This window comes from Sabethes cyaneus, chromosome 2 (assembly GCF_943734655.1).
Source record: "Sabethes cyaneus chromosome 2, idSabCyanKW18_F2, whole genome shotgun sequence".
NCBI lineage: Eukaryota > Metazoa > Arthropoda > Insecta > Diptera > Culicidae > Sabethes > Sabethes cyaneus.
Window position 1 is genome coordinate 72,328,806 of NC_071354.1, and position 19,097 is coordinate 72,347,902.

General features: G+C 38.4%; 1 protein-coding gene across 1 annotated transcript in view; it reads left to right on the forward strand.

The window, feature by feature from the left end:
• LOC128738517 (long-chain fatty acid transport protein 4) overlaps window positions 1–19,097 on the forward strand; it is a 35,128-nt gene that overhangs the window by 3,446 nt on the left and 12,585 nt on the right. Inside the window, exons 2-5 of the mRNA XM_053833720.1 lie at window positions 9,440–9,683; window positions 10,925–11,310; window positions 11,710–11,811; window positions 12,279–12,432. Coding sequence (XP_053689695.1) covers window positions 9,487–9,683; window positions 10,925–11,310; window positions 11,710–11,811; window positions 12,279–12,432 — 839 coding nt within the window. The 5' untranslated portion in view covers window positions 9,440–9,486. The remainder of the gene's footprint in view (window positions 1–9,439; window positions 9,684–10,924; window positions 11,311–11,709; window positions 11,812–12,278; window positions 12,433–19,097) is intronic.

Below are 19,097 nucleotides of genomic sequence, written 5' to 3' on the forward strand. Positions count from 1 at the left end.
TATCCTGGAACTTGTCGCCCTACTCTTTGTTATTGTTTTGGTGGTTTGATTCAGTTGGAAGTTGGAAGCAGCGAATATTTCATTCTCCGATCGGATTTCTATCACAATTGTTGATAAACGCAATGTGAAACAGATTAAACACGCTAGATCAGATCAAACAAATCGCGTTTATGCGCATTGTCTGCATAAGCAAATGATGTCATGTTGAGAATGACGTTTGAACCATTTTTGATTTGCACGTTGTGCAAACCAACGGGGTGCAAATTAAAAAGTGTTCAGATTAAAAGTGGTCAAACGATCGGGGATCCACGGTATAGATAAGTGTTGGGGTATTTTGGTTATTGCTGATTGCAAGGAAAATTGAACCATCCAAAGTGCAACATCGCTCATAAAAGTGCTATTTTACATTAAATCGTTTCGGTATCTTCGGCACACTTTCGTTATATTCCAAGCAATAAGTGCGCCGAAGAAACCGAAACGATTTAAGCTAAAATAGCACTTTTATGAGCGATTGCGCACTTATTTATTGGACAATTTTCCTTGCAATTGACAATATTGGATAAGATATATTAGAAGATATATTTTGTATTTTTTGGATACCAGAATAGTGATTATCATGCTGGTGGCAGGTGGGCACGTGAATGCCCTCTAAAAATAATTCCTTGCTGGCGGTACGTACCAGGAACCAACGGAGTATCGTAGAACGGATTTCAAGGATGATTTTGAAGCTTTAGGTCAATACCTAAATTGTTACGTATCGGTTTTTGAAAATTCTAAAAATCACCAAAATAGCGGCAAATTTTCCAAAAGAAAGGTATTTTTTCATCCGAAATCGCCAATTAAGAGCTCATAAAAAATTGAAAAATTGAGATATCAAAAAACGGCTACGTAATAATTTGGATAAATCATTTTTACATGCTGGAAAAAAATTTCAGCCAAATCGATCCACTACATTCTGAGATACACGTACCGCCATCTAAAGAAACATGGTGTCGGGGAAAACGCGTTCAAAGTTTCGTACAGCAATGGACTTCTCTTGAGGAGACTCAACAATATTTGTCGTAAGTTTTCAACGAGACCAGAAATCAAAAAATCGTTTTGGCATGACATTTGAAAGTATAAGCGTTTTGAAAATGCAAAAAAAAAAAATAATATAATTCGAGTTTTTCAACTTTACAGAGTAGGTTTCCTCCTTTTTTTATCCTCCTCTGTTGGGTACTCTTACCACTGCGTCCAGTATTTTGAACTATTGTGGTATGCCCCGTTTTATTATTTTACTATACGCTTCAAGCTTACCTATCACTTATTTAGGAAGTGTTCCGAGGTTAAATATCATCTCGTACGAAAACGGGAATCCGAAGATGATATTCACTCGGACAATGTCCTGTCGCAAGACCGGTAAGCTTGCTGAGATCTCTCTAATTGAGACTCAGCATCTTTTGAGTAACCCTCATACTCAACGTTATATATTTTTAGATTGTTTGAGCGATTGTACAACCATCCTACTCAGTGATGCCAGGTTTTGCTGAAGAAAAATCCGTAGTTTTACTATTCGTTTTCATCACAGAAGAAAGCGTTATAATTTTGCATTTAACTAAGAAAGAGGCAAAATTTAATCAAACTTTTAGTTTAACCGAAATTTGTGCTTCATTTCAAGGTTAGTTTGAATGAAGTGCGTATTATTTTTGCTTAAAAGTGTAAACAAATTTCGATTTGTATAGTTTTATGATATACTAGAGTTCCTTTTAACACGGATAAACCAAGCTTTATTCCACCTAGACATATCTTGCACAACATGTGAAAATATTTTATCGTACAGGTATTCTAGATTAATATTTTAGAGTCAGTGTGTCATGAACGCATTTTAATTGAACCTATTTGAAGGAAACTAATACTCTTTTGAATCAAATCAGTTTATGACACATTTCAAATTTTCCCTTATTCAAGGACGCATACTCTCGACTTTCGTCATTCGCTCTTTGTCTATGTTTTCCGTATTTTATTTTCATTTTGTGTTGTTTGGTTTTTATCTTCTGTCTTTAATTTTTTGTCTTCGTATTGTTATCGTGTACTTCGTCGCCTTTTGCTGTCGGTTTCATCGTTTCATGTCAATTTTTGCTTGTTTTATTAAATTTGATTATAGTCACTTTAATAGCTTAGGTCTTTCGCGACTTCTGCAGGGTTGGGATTTGAGTCCGCGTCCATCACACCGAGATTAACCGCTAGTTTTTTAGTTTTGTTATCTTTCAACGTTTGTTAGTCGGATTTCTAGCATTTTTGCATCGTCTTTTTGTCTATTTTTAGCAATTTGTTGCCATTTTTTATAGTATTTTGCAGCGTTTTCGGTTTGATGGCGATGCCATTTGTAGTCTTCTTTGACATTTCTAGTTGCGGTTGTGCTGTCTTTTTATTGTTTCTTCATTGCGTTTTCTGCATCCGTTTATAGTCTCTTCGTCGTTCTGTATTGTTCTTTTTTCTTGGCTTTTTTTATGGCGTTTTTCGATATCTTTCTGATGTATATTCGCCATTTTTTTCGTCTTTTTTTCACCGTCTTTTCGTCTACTGGTCTTTACCTCTTCGTCATTAGTCCGTTGTCTTTTCGCTGTATATTCATTGTGAGTTCGTTGTCTTTTTGTTGTTGATTTTACTGTCCTTTTGTCGTTCTTTCGTCGTCTCTACATCATTTTATCGTTGCCTTTCGTCGGTTTTGTCATCTCTTTGGTGCATTTTCTTGTCGTTGCCTCTTTGTCATTTCTATGTCTATACTCTATATGTCTATATGTCTATTTCTATACTTTTGTAGGCTTTTCATGGCCACCTTTCCTTTATATTTTAGATTTTTTTGCATTTTTGGTCGTTTGTTTTCGACAGCTTCTTGTTGTTTTTTATTGCTATTGCTATTTTATTGCCAAAAACCCTTTTATCATCTTTCGTCGTGTTTGTGGTCAAGATAACAAAAATATTGTATTATACTTGTCTTTTCGTAGCTGTTTCTCGTCTTTCTGACGTATATTCGTCATTTATTAGTTATCCTTTTTGCATGTTTTATCGTTTGTATGACACATTTTAAACGTAACACTGCGGTTTTTGTCACTGTTTTGGCGTTTTTCATCGTATTTTCACGTTATTTTCATTAGATTTGTGTCGTCTTTTCGCCAACGTTTCATCGCATTTTGGCAATCTTTTTAAAACTATTCCGTCATCCTATCATCACAGTATTGTCATCTTACCGCTGTCTTCTCGTCGTCTCTTTGTTGTCTTTTATACGTATAGACGAGGATCAGCACTGAACCTCTGCTGGCGCATCGTTCAAGTCCCGCTCCTCCCCTATTCTCCTCTCCACCTCATTCGTTTCTTTGTTTTTCGGCAGAGAGAGCATGCACGGTAGGAAATCGTCCACTGCATTATGTCGAATTTGATTATTCAATCCGGCTTGGAACTGGATGAACTTTTTGTGTTCATTTGCTCCTATCTGACAGATAAAATTCATCCAGTTTCAACCCGGATTGAATAAACAAATTCGACATTAGTGGCCGGTTTGATGCAGCAAGGGCAAATTACTGTGGAGGGTACCCTGGTACTCCACAGGCTCCGTTGCGGCGAGAGAATTTATAGAACCCCCTCCACCATTCATCCCTCGGCACGGGTTGCGTCACACCTTGGATTAGTGGTTTGAATGGATAAGTTTTTACATAATAGCCATGGCAAATAGCTATTAAAACCATCCTCCTTTAGGGGCTTTGGACCCTCTGCTTTGGTTCTTAGTAGTCTTACCTCCTACAAAAACCCGAATTAATCCACCTAGCGGTGTGATCTAGCCTTTCTACTGGCGCAATAATTATATTTTAATTTCTCAGGAACATCTATAATTAATTTTATTTATTTATTAATTTTTAAATATCCGTTCCTTATTTTTCAAGAACCATATCCAAAAAAGATAATATGTATCTGAATTTGAAAAAATAACTGAGTAGAGCATTAGATATGAAAAATGAAAAAGAGAAATTGGACTTTTTCTTAGTTGGAGCTCTTTCAGTTAATTATTTTTGCATGAAAATCACAACTTGAGCTTCTTTCGGATAAACTTTAATGAAAAAATAGTCATTAGCTTGATCGTATCGTTTATACGACATTGCCCGATAGATGTTTTAGGAAACGATGAGATCAAAGAAACAAAATCAGCGCCATAGACATGCTTGAGGATCGATGATCGATAGAATTTTCGGCGCTTGTTATTTTTGCTGGTATGAGTGGACCCATATTTATTCATATTCGTAAAACGTACAGGATTATTAGTAACCTTTCTTCCTCGTTTTCATATAAAATTTCTAAGCTCTAGCATTTATTGATTGGAAAAGCATCTATTGATGCGCAAAATTTGTTTGCAATTGGTATAAATTTATTTGGGAAAATCAACTCATTAGTATTTTCAATACAATACACCACTATACCTATATGATTAAATGAAACACTTTTCTTCGCTTTTTGTCTTGCTCGTCCGATTGCGAGTAACAGCAAGTGAAGAAAATGACAATTACAAATTTTAAAATTGCAAATCGGATATACATACACACACACATATACGCATACATCTATACATACATACATACATACATAGACGCATGCATGCATACGTACACATGCATAACACATACATTGAATATAATCGACCCTTGATTAATTTATTTCGATTTTATACATTTTAACGGTTTAATATACGGCACTTAAGTGTTAAAGTTTGAATAACTTTTGAATCAATCGTCCGATTTTCAGTAACTTGGTTTCGTTTTATAGATCTCAACAGTAACTTTCAAATGATAATAAAATGTAGGATGTTCAATAGGAAACAATGCTTAATGCTTATATGCAACAAAAAGCAGTTTTAAATACATTTTTTCCACATTTCTTTATGTAACTTTCAAACTACAAGCCCAATCGTCATGAAATCTGGAAGTTAAGGTTTTGAAAGACTTCCCTTTCATATGCAATCAATTTTGGTCAAATCGGTTAAGGGACACACACACACACACACACACACATACACACACACACACACACACACACACACACACACACACACACACACACACACACACACACACACACACACACATACACACACACACACACACACACATACACACACACACACACACACACACACACACACACACACACACACACACACACACACACACACACACATACACACACACACACACACACACACACACACACACACACACACACACACACACACACACACACACACACACACACACACACACACACACACACACACACACACACACACAGAAAATGCACAGTTTTCGAAACTGAGTCGAATGGTATATGACATTCGCCCCGCTAGGCTTTCTTTCGATTTTCGGTTTTTCGAGTGATTCCTATACCTTTATACTATATTTACATATAGTAGAAAGGCAAAACCGTCTTGCAGGCGGAGAGTTTACACTCAGCCTTTGCATGAGGGCCCCCTTCTCTGTCCGCATATGAGCCTAGTTTCCACTGGTTGTCCGATTTCCACTAAGGATAGTATCCCGGATGGTACCACGAGGAGGTAGAGATAGGAGTTGCTGAATAAGAGGCCGTGGAACTTCGTGGTAGTTCTGGAGCGCATTATTCAACCATTTACCATCATAGGGTTCCCCCTTAATGCTGATATACAATTTTGATATGTTATAACTATTTTCTCAAGACTGTGAGTAATCTACTATTTTTTATTCAAAGAACGTCAAAACCACATCTTCTTCCCCTAGAACTAGGCCATAGGCCGAAAAACACATGGTCCTTTGCAATTTTTTACCGTTTCCATTACTGAAATTATTATATTAATGATTATTACTCACTGTTTGTCAATATGATGCGTTGTAGGTTCAATTAACCCGCTTCCGGTTGTTTATTGACTCGCGTGATTAGAACGCGATTTATAAGTAACAACATTTTCATGCAAATAAGCCTAAAACTCATTTTTATTTCTTGTTAAAATATAATGGGGCTCTGCAGGCCTGAAACTCGAAGCTTGCATGCTAGAACGTAGAAATAATCGTGAAACAAATAAAGCAAATGTCAATACCGGGTGAAATCGTTCTTTTCAGAGGTACCTGTGTAGGTATCAAATTTTCAAACCGTTGAGTCATGTATGTAAGTCGTATCATATTACTACGGCAATCGATTCGCTTCCGTTGAAACGGGTCAAATGAACCTGTTTTAAGTCATTGTTTATTTGCAGGCGTGCAGAAATCAGTGCAGTGAATCGATATTTATAGGACAGCAGAGCCGCTAGTTTGGACCTTGTACCTATCAATGTTTGGTAACGAATATAAGTTGGCTTAGATTGCGTTTTAAGAAGAGCCATTGGCGGAACTAGGGAGGGCTTGAGCCCTGAGTTTTTTTTTCGACTAACTGTCATGCTTAGTTGTCTTGATTATCGTAATAGATCCCAGGTATGAAAAGCGTGCTGTAATTACAGTCGATATTTGTATAACGCGGGTAATTGGGACCGCGTTATAAGAAGCGCGTTATACAAGTACACGTAGCATATGGAAATTGAGTTAATTGGGGCTATACCTGAATTTTACAAAATTTCGAATCAACACGACCATGGTTCCTTTGGGAAAGATGTCAAGTATATATTTTTCCATCTTACAGATGCTTGGTGAGACAGAAAAAATCGCCTCTTGGTCTTCCAGAGCTTCCGGAACATCCGGTAAATTTTCATTTCTGTGAAGTCTTCTCATAGCTTCAAAATTCTTTTTAAAGTTCCTATGGCTTATTATTTGGCGTAATATAAGTAAAGTAAACAATACGTGCTATTCCAAAGCCAACATGCGATTCTCCGACAAATACGGAACATCCGTAAAAGTGGTCAACGAGCGAAATTGTTCTTTGAGTTCGGAATTATGTTTATCCAACCTCGAATTGAACAATATGAAATGGGAATATAAATTCATCGCGTTGACGAAAGCAACAAAGTTTTCGTAGCCTGTTCGCTCTTACAAGAAGCCCCATTCTGAATTGTCCAGGAAAAGGTGAAAACAAAAGCAATAACACTTCTCTCTCACTTTTTCTCAGGCAAAATCCATAAAAATATTAGATACCGTCAACGCGGATTTCGGAATGGCCATGGCTAACTACGATGGTTAGATTTCTGTTAAAATTTTCCCAGAAATGCACAATACTTGGTGAAGAGTTTATACAAAAGTTGATATATTTGCTATTAGATTTGTAAGTATAGTAAATGTTACCGGAAGTTCAGTTTACTATACCACATCTATCAAATTACACTAGCAAAATTGGAAATTTCAACAAACTGGCGAAATAACCTCGTTTATTTGTCAGCGAACATTTTATAACAAACCTTTTTCAAATTGTAGCGCGGACTTCAACATGAATTTTCACTTATTGTTCACTTTGACGGCAAATCCTAATTTTCCAGTGAACGTTTTGGCGGCTATGTCGAGTCGTGTCGTGAGCGGCCTATTTAGTTGAGGATTGCTGAAATTCCATTTCATTTTGATCTGTTACAAATTAAAAAAATTTGCATTTCCAGTGACCAATTTCAGGTAAGCTTTGATTTTTTTCCCGGTAAACCATCCAATGGCCAAATTGAGTCACAAATAGTCGAAATATACTTCTAGTGTAGTCAAATTACACTCGAAATATTCACGATATGTTCTGAATTTTTCGGAGGACCACCTTATGGCTTTCTAAGGTCGCTTATTTATTACTTTGTTTTTAATTCGTATCAATTACCCGACTTTAGTTACTTCAAAAATATTTTACCAATTTTAACCAACTTTACCAATAAGATACTTTCAACGGATATTCCGGAATCTCCAGCAGGCCAACCCGTAACTTTGTGGTTTCCGTATATCACTTAGAGAGTCAACTGTTATATGCCCTACAACTTCTTAAAAGACACCATGGTCATATCTGTTCAAAAACGCTCAAAATTCGAGTTTAGCCCCAATTAACTCAATATCCATATGCTACGTGTATTTGTTATACGCGGAAAACCGCGTTATAGAAATATCATGGTACCCGCGCTATAGAAATCCGCGTTCTACAAATCCGCGTTATAGAAATCTCTACTGTATGTATTTATCGGTTAGCGTACAAGGAGGCCCATTCTAGCGTCGTCGACGTATCGGTACCAACGTTCTGATAGTAGCTGCTTTTTCTTCTAGTTTATTCTCGTTGTTAGCCATGAATAGCCTACAAAAGCATGAGGATAACGGGCTACCCATCAGTGTTTCTTCGATTTGTTTATAAAATTTACGACTGAACTTAAATTGGGTTCAATGTTCCCAGATCTCTGCTACTCTATTACTAGTTTTAACAGTTTTAACGATCACGTTTAAAATCAAAATCTCAATCCTTTAATAACAATCTGTTAATAAGTTTAATAGCGATTTTAAGTGACCGCTCCATATTTTCTGTCTGTTCGAGGTCTGTGAACTGAATTAAAAATTGATAATCATTAATCATACAAACAAACCGTAAGCAGCCATACAAAAACATCAATACAAAGTCTTTTACTCTTTCTGTTTACGTTATGTCACCCAGGAAGAGGAAAATTATCAATGGTTGGGGGTCGAATGATGCTCAACTTTCTCGCTCTCTGTGTCTCGCTGAGCCCAAATCACCCGAAGAAAGTGCTGCTGATAAGGTCTGCGAAGTTATGCACTAGTTATTCGAGTCAATTGATGGCACTTTGTACTTTGTACCCCGTTCCGGTGGTGCTGCCATTCGAACCGGCATCATGTGTTCTGCTCGTGGTCATTCTCGAATAGTTTGCTGGTGTAAATTCATTTATGTATTTACACTCAGCATTGGTCTATTGTATGCATATATGTATACATAAAGTACAAACTATTCCACACCATGAACCCGAGAGAATGTTTTGGAAAACAGCTGATTCCGATGCAGTTCTTCCCTGCATGTTTGATGAACTTGATGCCGTTATGTGATGGTGGCGATTGTGTGGGAGGATAATTATAAATAAGTTGACCTTTGCTGACATAAAGCCAGTCAATTAAATTTTATTACGCGCTGTGTCCTCCGGATGTCGCCTTCTAGTATGTTTTGAAGGGCAATGATGCATGCTGCATTTGGGAGATTTGTCTCGGCATAGATAGGTGCGGCAAAGGGAGGAAAGTTTTTCACAATAAGCAAACATTCATCAATCAAATCGTCATTCGACAGTTCAGCTGTGTCAATTTCTCTCACTAGTGGAAGCTATTGTGGGTTCTGCCTTAAACATGACCTCTTTTCCAGCAACGTCATGTTTGATTGCTTGTTCGGTTCTACTAGTCGGCTTCAAGATGCAACTGTATTGCCATCGCATTCTAGCAGTACACTGCACATCTATACAATGGATATCATTTTCACATTTAAACTTTCCCCTATACTATTTCAGAGTGGCATTTCTTCGAGACGGCAAGAAAAACCAGACGGTCGGTCAGAATGATAGTGGAACTTACGCTGAAACAAAAAACGGCGACACTGACATGCATCACAGCTGCAGCCTGTGCGTTGTCATTAACGATCGGCAAGAGCATTGTCCCGCAGGCGCTGCTGTCCGGCATCGTCATGTATCTGCTCAGCGGCGATCGGCCCACGGTGGTATACTCAACGTTCCGAACGATTCCCAGGGACGCCAAGTAAGTGAAACGATTTATCACACACCTTGCTGTGGTTGATTAGGCCATACTCCATGAAATGATATTAAATTATGTGATAAAGTAAATATTGCTTTTGTAGAATAACTGTCGCTGTTAAATTGTGAGGCGGATTCGTTCAGCTTTGCCTTTTAAAATTAAAGCACATGCCTTATCTTTAGTACACACTGTGAAATTTGTTAGTTACAGGACCGTAATCAGGAAAAATCTATGCTGATCTAGCCTTATACCTTCGCCCAGACTAAGTGTGATTGTGTTGAAATGACAATTTTTAAGCAACACGATGCAGAAATATGGCTTGAACGCTAATTCTGTTTACATGTATTGCCATTAAGAGTAGCTCATGTAGGTATCAGCACTTTTCACACATTAGATTACGCGACTTGATGGCCTCTCAAGTTGTAGATGTCGTGCGTCCCAAGCTTATCTGACACAACATGTTTTATGACACTTTGCGCAACTGGCACACTGCCACATTAAAGTGGCAGCAATTTAAATTTATTTGAACTTGGAGCAACCCCGCTCGTGGAAATATAGAATAAACAGTAAATGTCTAAGAATACGACTACGCGATATCCCGTTCCAACTATCCGATTTAATCCGTTTTAAACAATTTTAGTTTTCTCCATTGCAACGGACTAACGATTTTTCAGTTTTATGATTTTTTAATTTTACGATGTTACAATTCCACGATTTTACAATTTTACGATTTTGCGATTTTGTGATTTTACGATCGTTTTACAATTTTTGTGATCACGATTTTACGATCTTTTTACGATTTTTTTGACGGTTTTACGATCGTTTTACCATTTTATGTGATCACGATTTTACGATTTTTCCACGGTTTTATAATCATTTTACGGTCTTACGATTTAAAAATTTTACGTTTTTACGATTTTACGACTTTAGGATTTTACGACTTTACGATTTGTCGGTTTACGATTTTACGTTTTACCTATATTTACTGTTTTATAATTTAACAACTGAATCATTTTACGATGTTTCTTTAGAGGAAACTCGTCGTATTTTTATCCTTCACGGTAGCTCGACAAAGAATTGTAAAAATAATTATCACAGCTTTAACGATTGATTTCGGGTTCGAAATTGAATAAACAAACAAAAACTGCCGTTCGATTGAAACTTTAAATGTAGGCCCTTTTAAAGTATGGAATCGTATCGAATATATACGTTTTATACATTATCACTTAAACTTTCCATTTCAGGGCTGTGGTGGCTTTTCTCCGGCTGAACTTTGCGCTTCATGTGCGTCAGAAGCGCAAGACGGTGGTGCAAATCTTCGAGGAAAACGCTGCCCGCCACCCGGCCAAGTTGGCCCTTATCATGGACGACACCCGGCTGACTTTCGGCGATATGAAACAGCTATCGGATCGCATCGGTAGCTTTTTCCACCGGAAAGGATTCCGCAAGGACGACGCGGTAGCGCTGATGATGGAAAGCTGCCCCAAGTATCCGTGCGTTTGGCTCGGGCTGGCCAAATTGGGGGCCGTAACTGCTCTGATCAACACCAATCTGCGGCGGGAAACGTTGAGACATTCGATTGTGGCGGCCAATTCGAAAGCAATCATCGTTAGCTCCGAGATGGCTGGTGGTAAGAACTGTTTATTGGTTTGACAGCATAAAGTGCGAAGGGGGAAGGGGAACAGAAACAGCACAACTGTGGGTAAGCGGAAAATGGATTCTGTCAATCATTCTATTTGTGAACTGTAGAGTACTATCAAGAAGATTTTCGCCTGTCTGGGAGAATTCGGACCCAATACCAAAGTCTGCGTTTGATGGCTACTTGTTGTTGGTACTTGCCTGCACCTTATAATGAAAGGTTGATGGTTCGTCCTAAGAGGATTAGGTTGATTGAATCTTTAGTTGCCTTTGAAAAGTGTCGAAAGTCAGTTCACCGTGCAGCTCTAACTGTTCAATTCTTCCCTTAAGCATTATTCTTGAAATACAATTTATCCACAATTTGAAAAAATATATTCGTTGCTATTTTTAGCAATTGCCGAAGTATTAGACCAGGAAGGAGTGAAAGGTCTTCCAATTTTCGTATATGGCACGGAACAATCACCGGAACCAGTAAAATGTGTGCAACTACCAGGTATGTAATTTAGATTGTAATCCAACGGTTACTAGTAATCCACCACACCGCTCCATTATCAACACTGTCCGAGACGGCTGCCATTTCCCACAAATTTCACATACGCTTCTCGGATGATGTATTCTCTCCTTTTCGGTTCATTTCCTTTCCTCATGCTGCATAGCAGACGAAAAGAATCGCCGTCTGGCTCGATTACTGGTCAAACTAAACATTTTCCCACGGTTTTCCCACCTCATCGAATAGGTGCCTAAGCTGCAAACTTCTCTTCTTCTATCTTAACACTGAAATTTTTCCCGAAAAGAATCACACACATCCCGTTCTCCCAATCCAAACAGATAATAGATAATCATAAATCATTTTCTCACGAGGGGAAAATCCTCCTGTACCCCACTCCAGCAGAGAGTGGTGAGGATTGGGGCTGCAGACTTATCTCGTCACACACCGGCTGAAGAGTTTGTTTCTTGCAGATGCCGTCGACCTGAGGCACGCTTTGAATGACGTTCCGAGCGATGAAGACTTGAGCGCTATCTGGAATGATATATCACCGAGAGATAAATTAGTGTACATCTACACGTCCGGTACGACCGGGATGCCTAAGGCGGCTGTGATCACTAATTCCAGGTGAGTTGAGTCAATCTTTTATTTCGCTACTCGTTTTTCTTTCTACTAGCGAACGGGGTTATGAATGGGCATTGATTTCCCACGTGCCCTGTTAATTAGAGGATTGGATGGCAGCATTGCAGTGCCGTACATACAAATGATACGGTAAAACTTTGTTCAGCAAAATTTTATATAATAACTAGTTCTACACATGTCCCATACATAACTTTTTCAAATTTTGCTCGGCTGAGACTGTCAAATGAATCAAAATTGAGTCAAAGTGATCGAACCATCCCTGATTCACGGTGCTATAAAATCGCTATCCTATCGGTAGTGAAATGAGCACGCATTTGGTTTATTCATTTCTGTTTCGAAGGTTACCTCTACTTAATACTTATTCCATATGACTCCATTTAGATAGTTGATTTTTGGTCGGTATACCGGCTTTAGTTGAATTCAGCAAAAATACATGCTATTGTTAATGAAGGTTACATGGAGCATTTATTTCAGTTGTATAATCAATACGGACGATGTATTTTTGCTTTGTTAAAGTAGGGTGGGGGATAAGTGCGATGTTTGAAGTTGTCATCAATTTTCGTGAGATATGAAGAAGGACAACAACAAAATATATTTTATAGTGATGCAATAACTCAATGTCTTCACATCCAACTACAAATCATCTGGAACAGCGGTTCCCAAATGGGGGTTCGCGAACCCCCAGGGGTTCGCCAAAACTTTAGTTCGCTGCAGAATAGTGTAGGGAAATCCGTCAGGGGGTACGCGAACCGAAAAAAGGTTGGGAACCGCTGATCTGGAATAATAGTGTTATGCAAAATAAATTCTTAATTCTTCTGATCAAGTGCCGGTTCCCACTTTTACCCCGGGGCAAAAGTGCGAATACCGCAAGGAAGAAGTGCGAATCCATGAAATTAACACAGCAGTAGCTAACAAAACCATATTATCTTCAATCTGCGGTATGTTTCGTTAAGGAATATTCTCAATTTGCACCTTTCCTATTTTGCGATGGTGTATTGCAGCCTCCGTCAGACCGAAACTTTTCCAAACGTTTGTTTTTTATTTCATCAGCGGAAAAACATTGTTTTCTTTCGCCCAACATCTGTAGAGCACACAGTTTTCTGCAGATCTTCCATTTCTAGTATCTGTAATATAGTGCCTAAAGCTGTATATAATTAGCTATACATTTTTGCCTCGTCCATGAATCGCACTTTTGCCCCGTCCGTGAATCACACTTTTTCCCCGCTAGGCGCTTGACGGGGTTTGATTAAATTATGGTAAAGCGAAATATATTTTGTAAATTCTTCTCACCGCATTTTCAAAACAGATATGTGAGTGATGTAAAACGCTGCTACAAATTTTCAACAAGTAAAATCCTCCTCTTGATATCGTATTTGCCGTATAACGAAAAATTACATCAAAACCGCCTTAAAATAACATACGCCCATAACTCAGCAACTATGCTTCGTAAGCAACCGAAGTTTACGTTAGGTCCAAGCTGACAAAGTAGTCACTCATCCATGCCAATATAGTCAATTTACTCGGAATCTGCTCCGATAAATCATTGCATCGCACTCTTACCCCCAGCGCACTTTTACCCCCACGCTATGTCTGAAGGGTGCGATTATGCAACTTTAATGTACATAAAATTTTCTTTCACAACGTGTTAATACACGTCTTCACGATTCAGAATATGCTAATTTTAAAAAAATCCATCGGGAAAAAATTGAAAAAAGTCAATTTGAATATTTTAGCAGTGATCAACCGGGTACAGGTGTACGGACTTAGTAATTAGTAGTAGTAAGTAAGTAAGTAGTAATTCCATGAGCAAAAGTACTCCGATTTTGCTCAAACTTTGTGGATTTGTTCTTTTTATGAAAATTTTAGACCCGTATTTTTAATTTGGCGCTTAGGGTACCCCCTCTTGATTTGGGTAGGTCCCAAAAATCAGCATCATAGTCTTGACACCTTCTTTTGAATACTTAACCCTCTAACGGGCAACACCGTTAAAACGATGCGATCAAGTTAATGACTATTTTATCATGAAAGTACACACAAAAAAACCTTAAGTTCTGATTTTCATGCCAAAATAATTATCTGGAGGATCGCCAGGTAAGAAAAAGTCCAATTTCTCTTTTCCTTTTTTCATGTCATGGCGACGCTCTGCCCAGATGTTTTTTCAATTCAGATATATTACAAAATTAAAATAATGCATGAAATTTACTCATAGAAACATTTTTTAGGTCAATCATTTTGTTCTAGATGTCCTTTTCCTTCAAAAGTAAAAAAGGAATATTCGCGCAATAATTATTTTTGGAATTTTTCGAAATTTTCGTTTTTGAAAGATGATAACTTTTGAATGCATGGTCAGAATGTTATGATATTAGTATCAAAATGTCAAGAAATTTGTTCTGAATACATTTTGCGTATTGCCAGCTAAAAACAAATTTTGTATGCGGCTCTAGAGCTCCAAAAGCGAAGGCCGTCTACCTACGGTCTTACCCGTTAGAGGGTTAACTTTTGAATGCCACTACTGCCACGAAATCTTTAAATATCTAAATTTTTGTGCTTGATGAATGAAAATTGTTAAATATGGAGAATTTCACTTGAAATAACTCGAAACAGTGGACCCCTCGTTCGCCAAGTGACCAGAACAGTATTAAAAAGAGTTGATTTTTGGCTAACTTCAACATTTTTATCGTATGATATTCCCTAAATTCGCTATATAAACAAATAACAAATGACATGGTTTTGTAAAAAGAAAGGATGAGGCTTTCAAATTAGGTGAAAAATTTTTTGGAGCGACAATTCCAAGTGTCGCCATATTAGATTATGACAAGAAATCGACTTTTTGCCACATCACTCGGTTTTGTTTAAGATCTAAGATGGCCGCAACATAATTTGTAAGCACTATCTTTCTTCTTTACAAAACTATTTTTTGGGAATGGTTAGGAAAGAGTGGAAAGGTAAGGGGGAGGGGGGTAATAAGTAGCTACGTATAACAAGTTGTCTTTGTGAATCGTACCTAGATAGAATTAACAAAAAAGCGAATGTCGCAAATGTAAACAAAACGGGTGAGAGTTATTTTTTGCTGGGCCAGCATAGGAAAATCAACCCTCACTCGGTTTGTTTACGCTTGCGACATTCGCCCTTTTGTTAATTCTATCTTCAATTGTTGTAATCAGTTGAGCGATTCAAAAGTTTTTGAGTAGTTTTTCATTTCGACGTATCTGACAATGAGAGATTCTCTTCGTGTCTCCTCTCTTCCGTTTTATACGGCGAAACTAAAGCATTGAAAAGAAAATTTTCAAAACATTTAGTTAGCCAGTGATTCTGGCAACCGATTCGTGCAAAGCTGATGTGCTAAAATGCATTAGTATCGCCGTAAAAAGCGGAAGAGAGGGGACACGAAGAAAATCTCTCATTGTCAGATTCGTTGAAATGAAAAAGTATCCGAGAGTTAAGTATTTAAGAGAAGATGTTATGAAACAGATGATGATTTTAGCACCACCCTAAGTGGTCTAAAATTTTCATAAAAAGCACAAATCCACAAATTTTGATCAACATCGGAGTACTTTTGCTCATGGAATTACTAGTGCGTACACCTGTACCCCGTTTATTACAGCTAAAATATTCAAATTGACTTTTTTCAATTTTTTCCCGATGGATTTTTTTAAAATTAGCATATTCTGAATCGTGGAAACCTGTACTAACACGTTGTGAAAGAAAATTTTATGTACATCAAAGTTGCATAATCGCACCCTTCAGACATAGCGTGACCCCTCCTTACGCTATGTGTTTTCTGCTCATTACAAACGCAAAAAGTGCAAAAAACTGTGAAAATTAATGAGTTTTGTCAAATTATTGACTAATCAACAAGCAGTCGGTAACGAAGCCTAAATAGCTTGAAGACAGCTTGAACAGCTACTCTACCATCAAATTTGAGACTGTGACTATAATTAAACTAGATTAGATATCGTATGATAACGAATGTATTTCTATGCTTGACTCATAGCGAAAAGGTTAAAAATCCGACTACCATATTGCATCATTGGGATTTTTTACATTCAACTTGACAGAGAAATTGGTGCACCCCAGTGATATTAAATCGATTACAAGCAACCAATCGTACAATCGGAATTTGTTGATTCATACCGTTTGGAGATGCAGATGACTGAGCATTATCAAACATTTTTTAATCTTTTATGTCTTACTTAGTTGGCCTTACGTCTTATGACAAGGCCGGCGTAGCATAATTACGTCCACCTCTGTTAAACTGTTTTCTTTTAGCAGACCCAAAATAAACACGGTATGCGAGTAGGATCAGCTTTAGCTGTAATTTTAATCATCTTTTACTATTAATAATTATTTTAGGTATAAGTAACTTTACAGTTTTTCCTTCGTAATTCTTTAGGCAATACAATTTTACAATTTTAGGTTAGATAGGTCCTGTAATAATTTTATTTAGTTTTAGTTTATAGATTTTAGTAATTTTTAACAATAAATTTACTTACGGTAGATCCAAAAAGATTTTAATATTATCCACCTTTTACCTCTAGACTTTTAACTAATTTACTAATTTAGATTAAGTATAAAAACGAGAACGGGAGATTTCTTCTTGCACCGCATGAAATTCAATTTTACTTTATCACTATCAGTGACCTTTTCTTTTCTTTCTCTTCGTTATCGCCTCTCGTGAAATGAACCCAGAATCATCGCATGCTGGTTGCCGAGGGGTACTTGACGTCACATTCCCCCGCCTGTAAACCATTTAGTTGCTCTGCTTCCGGTTTACCCACTTCAACGACGTCTAGTATCGTCCGCTTCACGACCGGTCTACGGATGACTCCATTACCCAAGTAACCAAAAGTTCCGATAAAAGTGGATTTTTGGCTTAATCAGCCAACGAAATGATCATGAATAGAACACTATTCAACTTCATTTTTATGCAATTAACCGTATTTGTTCCGGCGGTTATGGAACAAAGAAAAACGACCACTGACTTTCCTTAGCAACGTATGTATTTTGATACAAGCAGCTTTAAGCTATAAACATAATTTGATTTCATTATTTAGCATTTACAAAATTTAGGTCTAACTTACAATTTTTCAGTGTCGCTATCGAGTAAACCGCATGTATTTATCCGTAAGATGTAGGTTATAACTGTAACTGTTCATTGCATGTTTAGTTTTATCTTAGGTTTTAGTTTAGCTTATTGATTCAAGTACTTACTCGTTCAGGTATAGCAAATAAGGGTAGTTAACTTTAATAAATTGTAGATTTAAGAAGATTTTTACTAGTTTTTAATGCAATTTCAACTAATTTTATGTAGGTTAAAGAATTTCACGACTGGCAAGCCACTGTAGAGATTGTTTTCGTTCTGTGTTCTCCCCTGTCATGACAAGCCGTTTCATAATCTGTCAGTTTGACACACTGTCTGCCAACGCTTCTCGTCAAGCGGCACGCCGCGGCGCATCGACCTTATCGGCCAAAGTTGATTTATGGGAGCTAGGGTGCCCAGGCGCAACATTCTCCCCCCCGTAACACTGGTCATCAGAGCCAGTTTTACCATCAGCCTGTACCTCCAACACAGCCAGTTTTGATACAGGTCTACGCAGTATCCCTCTTGTAGTCTGAACAACTGCTTGCCGGATTCTCCCGTCCTTCCCAGCCACAGCTTCCAGGACTCGTCCACGCAACCAACCGTTTCTCAGGGAATCGTCTACTATGAGAACCAGATCTCCATTCGCAAGAGGTTTCACTTCACCGAACCATTTTGTCCGCTTTGTCAGCATCGGCAGATATTCCCGGATCCATCGCTTCCAGAAGATGTCAAGCTGGTGTTGAATTTGGTGCCAGGAGCTTTTGAGCGCCAACGCAGGGTCAGTGAATGCTGTCGCGGGTTGGAGCACGCCATTGGAACTCCCTAACAGGAAGTGGTTCGGAGTCAGAGCTTCTGTCTCAGCAGCATCTAAAGGCAAGTAGGTAAGTGGCCGCTTGTTGACGATTGCTTCAGCCTCAACGACCAGGGTTGCCAACCCTTCATCATCCAGCTTGCTATTATTGTAGTACGCAGTTTCCATGGCAGTTTTTATCGACCGTACCATTCTCTCCCACGCTCCGCCCATGTGGGGTGCTGCCGGTGGTATGAAAATCCATTTAGTATCAGTATTAGTGAACGTTACCGCCAATTCATCGTGTATAGCTTCGACCTGTTCCCTAAGCAACCTCGCGGCCCCGACGAAATTTGTGCCGTTGTCCGAGTATATCTCCGCAGGTGACCCGCGTCGGCTAACAAAACGCGTAATACACTTCACACTCGAGGGCGTAGAGAGAGAGTATGCCACCTCAACGTGGACTGCGCGAGTAGTTAAACAGGTAAAAAGGCAGATCCAACGCTTCGCAGCGCTTCTTCCCACTTTCACCACTAGTGGTCCAAATAAATCAATACCAGTGTAAGTGAACGGCCGAACGAACGATGCTAATCGCGCTGGTGGGAGTGGGGCCATTCGCGGAACCTTCGGTGTCGCTTTTATCAATTTGCACCAACGACACGCGGTTGCAACCTGCTTCACCACTGTCCGCAGCCGAGGAATGTGGAAATGTTGGCGAATTTCATTCACCACTGTTTCCGAGTTAGCATGACGAAGCGCACGGTGGTAGTCGTCCAC